General features: G+C 53.7%; 2 protein-coding genes across 3 annotated transcripts in view; one reads left to right on the forward strand and one right to left on the reverse strand.

Moving 5' to 3' along the window:
- Positions 1–464: 464 nt before the first annotated feature.
- On the forward strand, positions 465–1,005 carry QRFP (pyroglutamylated RFamide peptide). Its single transcript, XM_004423586.2, has one exon. It carries the CDS (start codon positions 466–468, stop codon positions 874–876), a length of 411 nt encoding a protein of 136 aa, XP_004423643.2. The 5' UTR covers position 465; the 3' UTR covers positions 877–1,005.
- Positions 1,006–6,369: 5,364 nt separating this feature from the next.
- Positions 6,370–12,600, reverse strand: part of ABL1 (ABL proto-oncogene 1, non-receptor tyrosine kinase) — a 144,205-nt gene continuing 137,974 nt past the window's right edge. For both annotated transcript variants that reach the window (XM_004423583.3, XM_004423584.3), the window contains exons 10-11: positions 12,232–12,396; positions 6,370–10,052 (exon numbers count right to left, since the gene is read on the reverse strand). In XM_004423583.3, the coding sequence (XP_004423640.1) occupies positions 8,335–10,052; positions 12,232–12,396 (1,883 nt within the window). In that variant the 3' untranslated portion in view covers positions 6,370–8,334. The remainder of the gene's footprint in view (positions 10,053–12,231; positions 12,397–12,600) is intronic.

The raw sequence follows: 12,600 nt of genomic DNA on the forward strand, positions 1-12,600 counted from the left end.
CCAGCTAAACGGCTTAGCTAGACCCATTTATTATCTAGTTGAAAACTAAAAGAGATTGATGCTATTCACTTTCTACCCCACGGCTCTGAGACGATATGGCTCAGGAGTCAATAACTATAATAAAAGAAGAATGAGCCCCAATTTGCTCTGCTCTCCTGGGGCTGCCTGTGCACCTCTGTAAGCCATCCCAGCAGCGATGGTATTAGAGTGTTAAGCTGCCAAGGCCGTCAAATCCAGGGGATTGCAGGAGAGGGAGAAGCAGCCTAATTGGTGCAATAAGCTCAGAAAACAAAGGCCTGGTCCCACCACATAGTGACACTTCCTCGCTCTGCTCGCAAGCTGGGCTCAGCTGAGCCACCAGCTTCAACCTTTGAAGGCCACCCAGGCCCTGGGACGTGCTGCTGACAAGCGTTGTGCATGGCCCACGTGTCAGCCTGTAACTTCTCCCTCTCTTTCCCGGACCAGATGATAAGCCCTTACTCTCTGTCCTACCTCCTCCTCCTGCCGCTGGGCACCTGCTTTCCTCGACTGGACAGGGAAGAGCCCGTGGACACCATGGATGGAATCGGAGGCAAAATGAGCTGGGCTGACCTGGCCAGGGGACACCGAGTCCACTCCCGGTGGGGCTCCTCCCCGTGGCCGAGAGCTCCACACTCGCCCGCCCTGCTCGTCACGGCCGAGGAGCTGCAGACCTCGGGCAGCCAGCGTGCCGGCTTCAGCTTCCGGTTTGGGAGGCAGGACGCCGGCAGCGAGGCCACTGGCTTTCTCCTGGCTGATGGCGAGAAGGCGAGTAGCCCGTTGGGGACCCTGGCTGAGGAGCTCAACGGCTACAGCAGGAAGAAAGGCGGGTTCAGCTTCCGCTTCGGCCGGCGGTGAGGGGCCAGGGCGTCCTGGAAAGAAAGGGCTTCTCTGCGGACCCTCCCGTTTCCACTCCGCCTCCTCCTCAAGCCTCCAAGACCAGGTCCCTGAGAAGACGCTTGTACAGTCGAGCTCAATAACCCTGAAAATCAGAACAAACTGCTGGGTTCTGGGATAACGAACTATAGCAGTAGGATTGGTTAGGTGGGTGGGTGCTGACTTTTGATTTCCAACTTTGCTGAAGCAAACCTGGATAGTGCCCAAGAGTAAGTGATGAAAACAAGCCCTATCTCGGTGAAGTAGAAAGTGGCCGTTGCTGCTGCTCAGCGACAGATCGTCTGCTCCAGCCCCTCCCCTGGTGGGCTGGTTCAGAGCATTCCCCTGGCCCCAGTGGCATGGAGCCCCAGGACGCTGTTGGGCCATGAATATGAATAGGCAGCCGGCTGCCAGGTGAAGGTAGGTAGACTGAGTGATTACAGTGGGGTAATCAAGGTCGTGACAGTCTCCATAGGGATGTCTGCAGCTGACACCCAGAGTGCAGCTGTGAGTACACTCCACTGGGTACAGAGTACAGTTCTGAAAGTTAAAAATGAATAAAAGTCTTGTTCTCCATCCTATTAACACAAGATCCCTCTGGCAAGAAAACCCTGCTGTGGTGTTGAGACGCCATTCGGAACTGGCTGCCCATTCCTTTCTGTTAACTGTCTTTCTCGATGGTAAGGGTTTGCCAAGCCAGGAGTCTCATGGGAGATGAACAGGAAGGAATACTTTTTGCTATAGCAAGGTTGCATTTCAGATGTTCAGAATGTGAATGTGTTGTGTGTATCTTTTGAAATAAAAGTTGTAACCACTGCAAAACCGTAATGGAAAGCTTGCCTGACTCTTGCCTGTAGCTCCTCTGTGCCTTGGGAACTCAGTTTGCTAAGCGGCAAGTGCCTTAACTTTGGGGAGATGGAAATCGTGTTGCGTGGACCCACACACTCCCCCAGCATCCCCTTAATTGGCAGTTGGTAAAATACACATGGTCAAAGGTATAGGGAAACACAGGGTGTGGTTTCCTCCTGCACTTGACTGCTCCTTCTCTGGTTTTCTCAAAGCAAGGAGCATTCTGAAAACTTCTCTGCCCTGGGGGAAGCCAGCACTCAGCCTGGCATGGCTGCAGGCCTGGAGGGAGGCAGAGCATCTCTTTCAAACGCGGCTTTGGCGTGTCCTGCATCCCGTCCTGTGTCAGATCTGGCAGTCTGATGCTGCTGGCTCCCGAGCTGGCCTGACTGCTGAGATGAGAACCTGTATTGATGTTACTATGGCAACATCTCCCCTCCTCCTTTCGAGCTGCTGCTTGCCCCTGTTCACAATTGAATAATTTTCCATTGAGCTGTCACAATTAATTGGTAGATTTTTATTAGCCTTCTAGAACCACACTGGGCCGCGCCCAGCTTGGCATCTGAGCATTTCATAGTGTTTTCCATTCTATTAGTGACTTATATTCCCCAGTAGCAGCTCTCAATCCTCAGCAGCCAGAAAGCTACTTCATTAAGGGGTGACAGATCTGAGACACAAAAGATGGAGCTGACTGGGGAGCAGGAATGGGGTGGTAAGACGGGACAGAAACACGGGAGTTGGAACGTCACCTCGAGTTAGAGCGAGCTGCCTCCTCCTGGAGCCCCTGACTGCTTCCCCCCAGGCCTTGGTTCATGTGCCCTGGGGCTTGGGGCTGTGACAGAGACCAGAGAGTAACACCAGTCTGGGAGGCACATCACACGCTCTTTGGCCTCCAGCACTGTCCGAGGAAGGGATGATCCAGGATGCCTCCTGCTAACGTGATGGTCTGATCCCTGGGTCTTGGTCTGTTGGTAAAGAGGCCAACACTCGGCCCTCAGGCCACAGACAGCAAACCTCACGAAAACGAGCCCCAGTGCGTCCACACAGGAGAGCCCTGCCCGGTGCTGACAGCACAGGTCACAGGGTGGCCGGGTGCAGGAAGTAGGCTCCCAGCCCAGGCTCTCACCCCAGTGTGCTCACTTCCACTTTGTTACGGGGGCAGCACCTGGGTCACCGCTCTCTTAGTTCATTCACACATGCAAAGAAGCCCAAGGATGTGCTCATGCAAGACCAGGTGAACAGGACAGACCACAGGCCAAGGGCAGAGGGCCACCCTGCGGCAAGGGTCCCTGGCCGACCCTCCCCTGCCAGTTTCTACTCTTAGAGTAAAAGGAGCCGCCCCGCGGTCACTAACTGCGAGAACTTGGAGGTCACCGAGGCCGAGACACCCCTGCGTGTGATTATACACACTTCGGGGATACACTGGCTGGTTTTTAATTTAGTAGGATTAGATTAACCTTGATGGAGAAATCGGAGATAAAGGGGGAGGGGGAGGGCCTTCAAAGCAGTGGACAACCTGTCATTAGGCTTTCACCATTACACAAAAATCAACAACAAAGCTATGCTTTCCATTGCTTGTACATTTGAGCTCAATAACCCTGAAAATCAGAACAATCAAACTGCTGAGGGCATTGATCTGCTAAATCCCTCCCACTGTATTTGGCTAAATCTCTTTAACCCCCGCCCCTCTCTCGACCCCACCAGCTCTGTCAAGGTCTGGGGCCTCTCACGCCACCCCCGCTCTCTCCTTGGTGGGGAAGGTTACGCCCCAGATAAGTGAAAGTGAAGTCTTCGGAAAACATTTATTTTGGAAGCAGAGGGACGAAGCTCCCCTGAGCAGTCCAGGCTCGCTACACATGGTGGGCAGCGCGCTCTCCTCTGGCCTAGGCACCTGAGGGCTGTTTGCATCCATCCATTGTATTTACTCAAGACACAACGGCTTCATGTTGCTTTGTATGTCTAAAGGTATTTGGCTATTAAAATGGATAGGGAATATTTTCCTGTATGTTTGAAATATTAATAAAAACGTTTAAGAAAAAAAGAGGCTCGTGGGGGCAGCAAGATATCAGGCTGCTGCTGCGGTAAATGAGCCACCTCATCCTAATTCTGTGCCTGTGTCACAGACACTGCATGACAGACTCCACTGAGGACCCCAACCCAGACAAGCAGGGAGCAGGGAGCTGGGGCCCTGCCCAAGACGTTGGGTGACCACCAGGGATGAGGGCAGGCAGTGACAGGGACACTGCGGCTGATCAGTCTTGTCCCACCTCATGTCTTCTGTGCCAAGACAACATTTAGAAATTGATTCCCCAAAGTACTCAAGTTGGGAACGTCCTTTATAAAACATCGCCTACCCCCGAGAAGCGGGGCTAGCTCTATTCTCGACTTCTCTCCCACAACATGCGGGGAGCCTGGCCCTGGAGCACTGATCTCTGCTGGTCATGCTGTGGCTGTCAACACTGTCAACAAAGTAGCCTGGCATGGCAGAGATAAGCCGGCACGGTGACCTCGGGCGAGCTGCTTCCCATCTCTGAGCCTCAGCTTCCTCACCCATTAAACGAGGACAGTGCCAGAACCTCCCGCATAAAACGAGGTGTGAGGGTTTCATGTGGTAACGCAGTGCATCTGCAGAGTAGCTGACAGTGCTCACGTGAGCTGTAATTCTAAGAAAACTTTCATTGAGATATAACACACACCCAGAATGTGCCACAATTCTAAGTATGATGAATTTTCACCAAGTGACACACCCATTAGCCAGCACCACCCAGACTAAGAAATAGAGCAATATCCGCCTCTCAGAGCTTCCTTGGGCCCCAACCAGGCCTCAACCTCCATCCTGACGTCTAACACCGCACCACAGACTAGCTGTGTCCGCTTAAATAAATGGAAGCTTCCGGCATCACTACTGTCTGGCTGTGTCTGCTCAACACTACATTTGTGAGATTCACTTGTATCGTGGTGTGGCAAGTCTGTCCACTCTCACTGCTCTGTAATATCCCACTACACGATCACGCACAACCTACCGATCCTTTCTTCTGCTGATGACATCTGGACTGTTTTCAGTTTGGGGATTTAAGTGCTTGCTTTTTACCATTTTGACATCTTAGGCTGTGTCTTGTGATGACAACATCAACAGCAGCTGCTGGCCCTTCTGGTGGGCCCAGCCCGTGGGGACTCCTTGGTTCTGGACCTCAGGGGCAGGACTCAAAACCATCTGTCACATGTGCACACACCCACCTTTTTCTGGGGCTAGCTCCAGTGTGCATTGAGTTCTCAAGGGGTTCTATGACCTAAGAAAGGTTAAGGGCCATTCTCCTAGAATGGCTAGACCCAAGGAAGTTTCTTAAGCTCGCTGACATACATGGAAGATTCTTACTTGGGAGAAGGCTCACATGAGACCCTATTTCACACGGGTATGGCTGCTAAGGTGACTGGTGCATGCCACCGTGTGTGAGTGATGACGGGAGAAGTGACCTCACTGCTGAGCGTCGGGAAAATGGACATGGGATAACACACCCCGTCCGAGAGGCTGCCGCAAGGGTTCTATGACCGGTCCGTGTCCGACACAGAGGAAGCAGCCACCAGTCGTGGCTGTCACTATCATCATCCTGCGTCTTCTTTCAGACTTGAGAGTTGTCACTCAAGGGGAGACCCTTCTACCCGTGGAAAAGCCCCGGACTCGGGAGATCTGCTGTCCACTTAGGGTTCAAGCACTAGCAGACTGTGGCCCAGGTCTCGGTTGTTGCCTCCGAGTCGAGAAGGAAGAGATCTGGTCTCTGGTGCTGCTTGCAGCTACCCAATGTGAGCACGCTCCAGCGGACTCTACCAGCCCTCACCCCACGCGGGTGTTTCCACCTCCATCTCCTGACGGGCAGCACATCTTGCTGCTGAGGTCTCCGGTAAGGAGGTTTCACTGAACCGTGCTCTTCAAAATGCTTTGGTGAGCAGCATCCGTATCCTCTGACAAGTCGGCTGGCTTAATAAGTATCATTATCAGAGGGCACTACCTACTTTCCCGACTTCCACTTTCCAAGCTGTCAGCTGGCGTTAGATGGAGACCACGACGCGGAAACGGCAGTACACCCCCCATACACAGTCCCCTCGGCGGGGGGCTGGGAGAGGCCACGGCACACAGAGAAAGATACTCGGGCCAAGTAAGGGAGGGGCGTGGGGGGCTGAAGGCAGTGGCAGAAAGTGAGTTCAAAGGCAAAGAGAGGAAAAGTGCACCTGTGCAGGGATTAGCTCTTTCAAGCCAGCGAGGAACCCAGGACATTACCGCCTCCCCCCATTTCAACGATGCTGTGATGCCCTGAAGGTTGGCACAGCCCTTGGGCTGGTCCTCCTTTCCCCTGCCAGTGGCCCATACAGTGGTGTGGCCCACCCTCCGTGCCGCTGACAAGAGCTGGGCTGCTGACAAATATGTCAAGGGAGCAGGGAGGGCCCGAGAGGGCGCGGGGAGACTGCTTGAGAGTGGCTGATGATGACAGAGGACGCAGGAGCCCGCCGCAATCCTGCCATTGTTCTGCTCTGTCAAATCAACACGGAGCCTCTAGCCCCTTCAGGGAAACAAGTACTCCCCCCGACACGTGTGGCTCCAACATGGAAGAATTACAGACCAAAGCAATCTGCCCAAGTTCTAATGTTGTAAACATTTATTTAAAAAATACTATGGAGGAGACATGTGGATTCAAAAAACACAAAGTCATATACAGAAACAAAATGTACTGGACCAAAAAAAAAAAAAAGACACTATAGGCATTTGAGAAGGGAGGATAGTGGAAAACTATTTACAGGTCATTTATAAAAGAGTGTATACCAACGGATAAATGCAAACTATAGTGGCACATCACGTGAACAAAAGGAAGAGACCAGTACCTCATAGAAACAGGCAGTCAAGGACCTGGGTGGGGTCTGTTTTGTCTAAAAGGCCGCTGGCGGTGTTCTAGCACCTCCCTCAGTCTGTCACACAGCAGTCTGGGGGGGCAAAGAGGTGATGTGCTGTGAGAACAGCATAAAACGATCCAGAGGAAACCATCTCTACCAGAGAAATAAAATGCAAGTTTAGGTGATCGGCGTACAAATAGGGCCTGCGTGAGGTCACAGCGTGGGAAGCAGAAGGTGGTTTTCTCCTGGTTTCTCCAAGGGCTGCTCCTGGGCTGGGCGTGGGGCCCAGGCAGGCGGCTGCCCGCTCTTCAGTAGCTGCTCTAGGTCACGGGCAGGGAGACCTGGGCCCTGTCCTGGGAAAGCTTGGGGGAGATTACACAGGCTTGCTCTCTGAGACACTTCCTGGGGTTTCATTTGTCTGTGGTCTTCTTCATCCCTGATGACCCCAACAGAAAAACATGAGGCTAAGTGTTGCTCGTGGTCATTAAATAAGACATCTGCCCGTGAGGGTGCAGCTGACACTGGCTGGAGCTCTGGCGCCCCAGTCTTTTTCCTCCTGTTGTGTGCCGGCCCCCAACAGCAGCTCCTGCTGCAGTGGAGGCAGCTGTGCTGCGGGCAGAGCTTTGAAATGCTTCAAGAACTCCAGAAAACTGAACACTGGCTGGTCACAAAGGAAAGAGCCCTGCAAGATCTACTTTGTCTTAAAGGACAAGGAAGGGGAAGGAGATGAGTCAGAAATCAGACTGGGTGCCTTTTCAGGGCCCCTGGAAATTCAAAAGGAAGGTAACCCTGGGCCTCCCCACAGACCTGCCTAGGCCCAGCCCCGGGCCATCTTGGCACCAGCTGTTCACCCAACTAACCTGCCCTCCCGCCTCCCCCACCCCACAGACAGCGACCCTGCTGCCCTTAAGACTCAAGCTTCCTGTCCAGGATTAGCAGTGCATGTCACAGGAGAGCAAGGAACTGGGCTCTAAGGACACAGAGGGAACAGATGACAAGGACGCTCCCCCTCACCATGGGCCTCTTCAGCTTCCCCGCCCATCCCAGGACCCAAAGGCTGGTTGGTTTTCGCACCCTGTCTTATCCTCCAAATCAAGAGCTGTCCTTCACACGAGGAAACCGTGAGGGCAGCAGCCCCTGGCAGCAGTGGAGGGCAGAGTGACCAGCTGGCAGCACTTTCCAGGATGTATGTAGTTCTGGAAACGTGTCTTCGGCGTAGGACACACAAGGAAGATGACTGCACAGGCTCCCTTCTCAGGGCGAGCAGAGGTGACAGTTCCCAAGGCCTTGGTGACACGGCTGCATGAAAGGCACTCGTTCTTGGGGGAAACAGAGGTGAAGGAATAGCCAGAGGAGGTCCTCCTGAAAGAAATATGAAAAGGAAACACTCACCCGCCTTCCCACCTGGCCGGAAGCTCAGTTCTGGAGCACTACGTGGGGAAGAGGCCGGTGTGCTGACTGCAGTTCACAGAGTGGGCATCCACAGACAGCACTCAGGACAGAGATGGCTCAGGGAGCCCAGGCTGAGGGGCGGAAAGTGTAGGAGGACAGTTGGTGCACAACATAGGTAGTTGGGCTGTACTCCACGGCAGCCCTCAGCTCCGCCCAGTGCAGAGCTCCTGGGCCAAGGTCTCAGCTCCTGGTCCTGGGTCAGCCACTGTTGAGAGCATGGGGGAAGGTGGCTTTGGCTGGCCTGACGCCTGGCTTCTGCTACCTCTGTACGATGTCACTGATCTCTTTCACGGAGCTGAGGAGTTTACTGAAGTCCTGAGTGGCCGCCGGGCCACTCCCCGCTGTCGCCGGGCAGATCTGAAGCTCCCGGAGATTATTCTCCAGTTTGTTGATGGCCTCGCGGAAGGCGAATTTGTTCCTCATTTGCTGGATGGAATCCACGTAGTTCACGCAGAACGTATAGAGGTTTTTGCCGGCTTCCAGCACAGCGCTATGGCTGGCCATCTGCTCGGAGTTCTTGGAGATGGCAAGGCACAAGGCCTCGGTGCCGTCCAGGACCACGCCCTTGGTGATGGCGCCACTGGCAATCCGCTCTGGAGGCTGGCGGGTTTTCCGAAGAGACACACGGGTAGATATGAGAGGGATGAAGGCAGTGGAGGACGGCTGGTCTCCAGCCAGGGTGGAGGACGCTGATGGCAACATGGAGGGCGCGGGCACTGGGCTGGTCGGGGTCCCCACCTGCTTGGTGGACGACTGTGACTTTGGCAGGGCTGGGAGCACAGGCTTTTTGACGCCCTCTCCCAGCTGGCTGGGTTTGGCAGTGTCGCTGTTCACAGCGTCCACAAGGAGAGCCGTGGACTTCACCTTCCCGCTGGCGCCTGCCTCCCCGGCCGCTTCCTGGCTTGGGCTCTGAGAGGGCTTCCCAGCTTTCCCAACCGAGGCTGGTGGTGGGGGTGGCGGGGCAGGTTTGAGCTTGGACAATTTCCCCTTGTCTCTCCCTGGGGACTCGGAGGAGGGCTTGTGCCTCCTCACTCTGGACTCCTCAGCGGGGGCCTTGCTGGCCCCTCCAGATGTGCCTGGCCCCGCTCTGCTGGTGGGGGGCACCAGCTCAGCTGCAGCAGGTGTCCCCAAGGCACTGGACTTCCCGGCCTCTTCCTTGTGGGGAAGGCCCGAGGAAGGAGCCACCACGACCTGCCTACGGAGGAGTTTTGGAGTCAGATTGGGAGGGCTGGAGCCTGGGCTGGACTCCGCCGCGTCTTTGAAGACCTCATCTGCTGCTTCCTCGGTCTTTTTCACCAGCCTGGGCGGGGGAGTCACTGTGCCTCTGGTCACCTGGTCAGACCTATTCTCACTTGCCCGCTTCCGAGGCAGAGCTGGCTTTTCGCTTTTGTGCCCTCCAAACGTGGACGAGTCAAACTGTCTTCCTGTGGACTGCAGATCCCGAGGCAGCGTGACCGACCTCCACTCTGTGTCCTTGGCCCCGTGGGGCACGCAAGAGGCAGAGCAGGATCTCAGGAAGCGCTTGCTGGAGCTGCCGCCATTCTCCTCTTCGCTGGCTGCTAATCGGCTACTGGTCAGCGTGCTTGACTTTTTCCACAGGTGGGGAGACCGGAAGCCTGCACCCCCTGACTCCCGGAAGGCTCCATTAGGGACACTAGCCCCGCTGCTGGGCTTTGGGGACTTGGCTGACTCGGCTGTATCCAAGGGTGTGAGAGCTAGTGCCCCGTTGCTAATCTCCCGGCCCTCTTCCTCACCGGCTCCCTTGCGCTCTGGCTGGCCATCCATCTCCCGGAAGGAGCTGCTGCGTTTGGGAGGGGTTGGGGCCGTTTTCTTCTTCTTCTTGATCAAGGCACTGAACAAGTTGGTCTTTTTGTCTTTGGGGAGAAGGCGCTCATCTTCATTTAAGCCGCCATCCTGGGGACCTCGCTCTTTTCGAGGGAGCAATGGAGACACGGCAGGCTCGTGGTCCAGAGCATCTGAAACACATTGGAAATAGATTAACAACTCCAGACCAAAGCTCTTGAGTGAGTGGGGACCCTTGGGCTGGCCACCCGTTCTCCACAGAGGGGCAGCCACGGCTCTGGGCTCTGGACTCTGATGGGCCTGCGTGTGATTACCAGCTCCGCCCCTCACCAGCCGTGAGGCCTGGGCAAGTCACCTCTCTTCGCTCATCCTCAGCTTTCTCCTCCATAGAACAGAGAACAAGAAAACCTATCTACAGTGTTGTTGTGAGAGCGTACTGCGATAATGAACGTGGAGCATTTATCACAGCTCTGGGCATTTCTCAGTAACTGCTACCACCGTTGTTAGTATTATTATTAGGAGAAGCTGAGGTCTCTCTCCTTGAAAACAGCAGAATAAAAGGAAGGGATGCCCCCGGCCCCCTCATCCTTGCACTGGTTTCCTTTACAACAGTAAAGGCCCCCAGTACCACTATCTGGTGAGTCAAAATGACGACAAGCCCAAGCAAGGGGTCAGAACCCATGCCTCTCAGACCAGCCAGCCGGGCGAGGCTCCTATGAGGTGTGATCTGGAGGGAAGGGGCCGCACACCACAGGCCACAGTGACCATGGGCTCTTGTGCTTGGGAAACAAGCAGGGTGACCTTTTAGATTTTTTAAATGGGCATTCTTTAAATATGAATAACAGCTCCTAAGAAATCTTTCTGGTGTTGCCAAGCTCCCTGCTAGCAGATGACAGAACTCTCCCTCAGAGGGCAGCTGCAAGGAGAGTGGTCTCCTGTCAGCACCTGTGACTCAGAGCAGAGGCACAAGGGGGCGTTACCAGAACACCAGGCCCACGCAGGACATCTGACTCAGAGAAACCGAGGACCTCCCCAAAACTTTAATCGAGTGGAAGAAGGCGAAGAAAGTGAACTTCTAATGAATGATGCACAGCTCTATTTCAGTGCTGAACAGCTAGCTGACACTCTCAGCTCACCATGAGATTACATATCAAAATACCCCTCAGATGAATACTGACGGGCATAAATGAACATGATTGCCTATCACTGGGCTTTTAATAAGCTTGAAGTTTCCATAGTGGCCTCTCCTCCTCGCCACTGCTCAACTACCTGAAATCATGACAACTAACAGGACCAAAGGGCCCAGGATTCTGGATAGTCTACATGCCATGGCCTCCAAAGTAGGGTGAGCAAGATGATCCAGGGGACTGTGAAAAGAAAGCGTTATAACTTGGATTTATTTCTTATGTAAACCTTTTAAGTGTATATTTTTGGTATGTTTTATAATACACATAATATATTCGTGCAGTAGAACACGTATATACTTTATATACACATATATATGTGTATGTATGTGTAGATATATATAGGCTGCACATTTGACTTTTTTAAATTAATATGGGTACACGAAAAAAATTTGGGAATCATGGGTCTATAGATTCTGCTGTGGCTAAACATCCTATAATTCTGGCTCTGTCCTGTCCCTTCCCACTTAGTCTGTGGTCCATCAGAGCATCTCCTAGGAGCCTCTACAAACCCAGATGCCTGGCCTACCAAAGACTTTCGTTCAGTTGGTCTGTAGTAGAGCCCAGACTTCTGGGGTTTTCTAGGGGGAGGGGGTGACTGCTACGTCAGAGCAGCCTAATTCAGAACACAGGCTGGCACACAGGAAGCAGGAGATCAGTCTTTGCTAACACTATTCCTGATAACATCTTGAGAGCCCGCCTGGACCACCCCTACCTCCCTGGCTCAGAGGCCACGAGAGGACACTGGCCCTGTGCCACAGGTGTCCTGGTTCCATCAGTTTCAGTGAGCTTTTCGTATCAGTGCTTTCCCAACAAGCTGCTCTTCGTTTGGGTCAATATTTATTACCGCTGCATCTGCCCTGCAGGAGCAACCACAAGTGCAGTGAATAAGACACGAAAAGTTGGGCGCGTCCTCCGGAGGTTTCACAAGCACCTCTGCCTATCTGACCGAACTAACTGCTGAAGCCCATGGCTCCTAATGATTCCCAGCGGGAGGGGTGGGGTGCTACGGGAGAGGAGAACCTTCCTCTTTTCAAAGCTGGACCACTAACGTGGAATCTACCTGTCCTTCTGTGCAGGTACCACTCACTGCTTCCCATTTGCCTACACTGGCCCTGAGGGTGTCGACTCCTCTGGGCCTCTGGTGAGGGTAGGGGTGGGGACATACCAGCCTCGCCCGGGGCCTTGGAGTGGGGTGTCTCAGGCACGTCGGTGGAGTCTTTGTGTTCCGCAGCTCTCCTGGAGGTTCTTGTCTTGGTGGGCAGCTCTGGCGCCTGCAGTAAAGTACTTGCAGCCCCTCGCATTCCTTTCTTTCCCAGTTCCTTTTCCACTTCTGTGTACCACCAACAAAACAAAAAGAAAACACGAGCAGCCATCAGCAACTATGTCATTTTGGTATGCTGGTTTTCTTTTTAAGATAACAGTGGTCATCTCTACACAGTTACAGAAAAGAGATACAGATGCTGAATAAATGGTATTTAGCAGTTTTCAGAATTCTGGACAGCTGCAAAGGCAGAGCTCTACAATCGACACCTCT

Source organism: Ceratotherium simum, chromosome 29 (assembly GCF_057802395.1).
Source record: "Ceratotherium simum simum isolate JZ-2026a chromosome 29, ASM5780239v1, whole genome shotgun sequence".
Taxonomy (NCBI): domain Eukaryota; kingdom Metazoa; phylum Chordata; class Mammalia; order Perissodactyla; family Rhinocerotidae; genus Ceratotherium; species Ceratotherium simum.

What these genes read in the sequence shown, in the direction of transcription:
- QRFP (XM_004423586.2), top strand. Translation starts at nt 466, where the DNA reads ATGATAAGCCCTTACTCTCTGTCCTACCTCCTCCTCCTGCCGCTGGGC.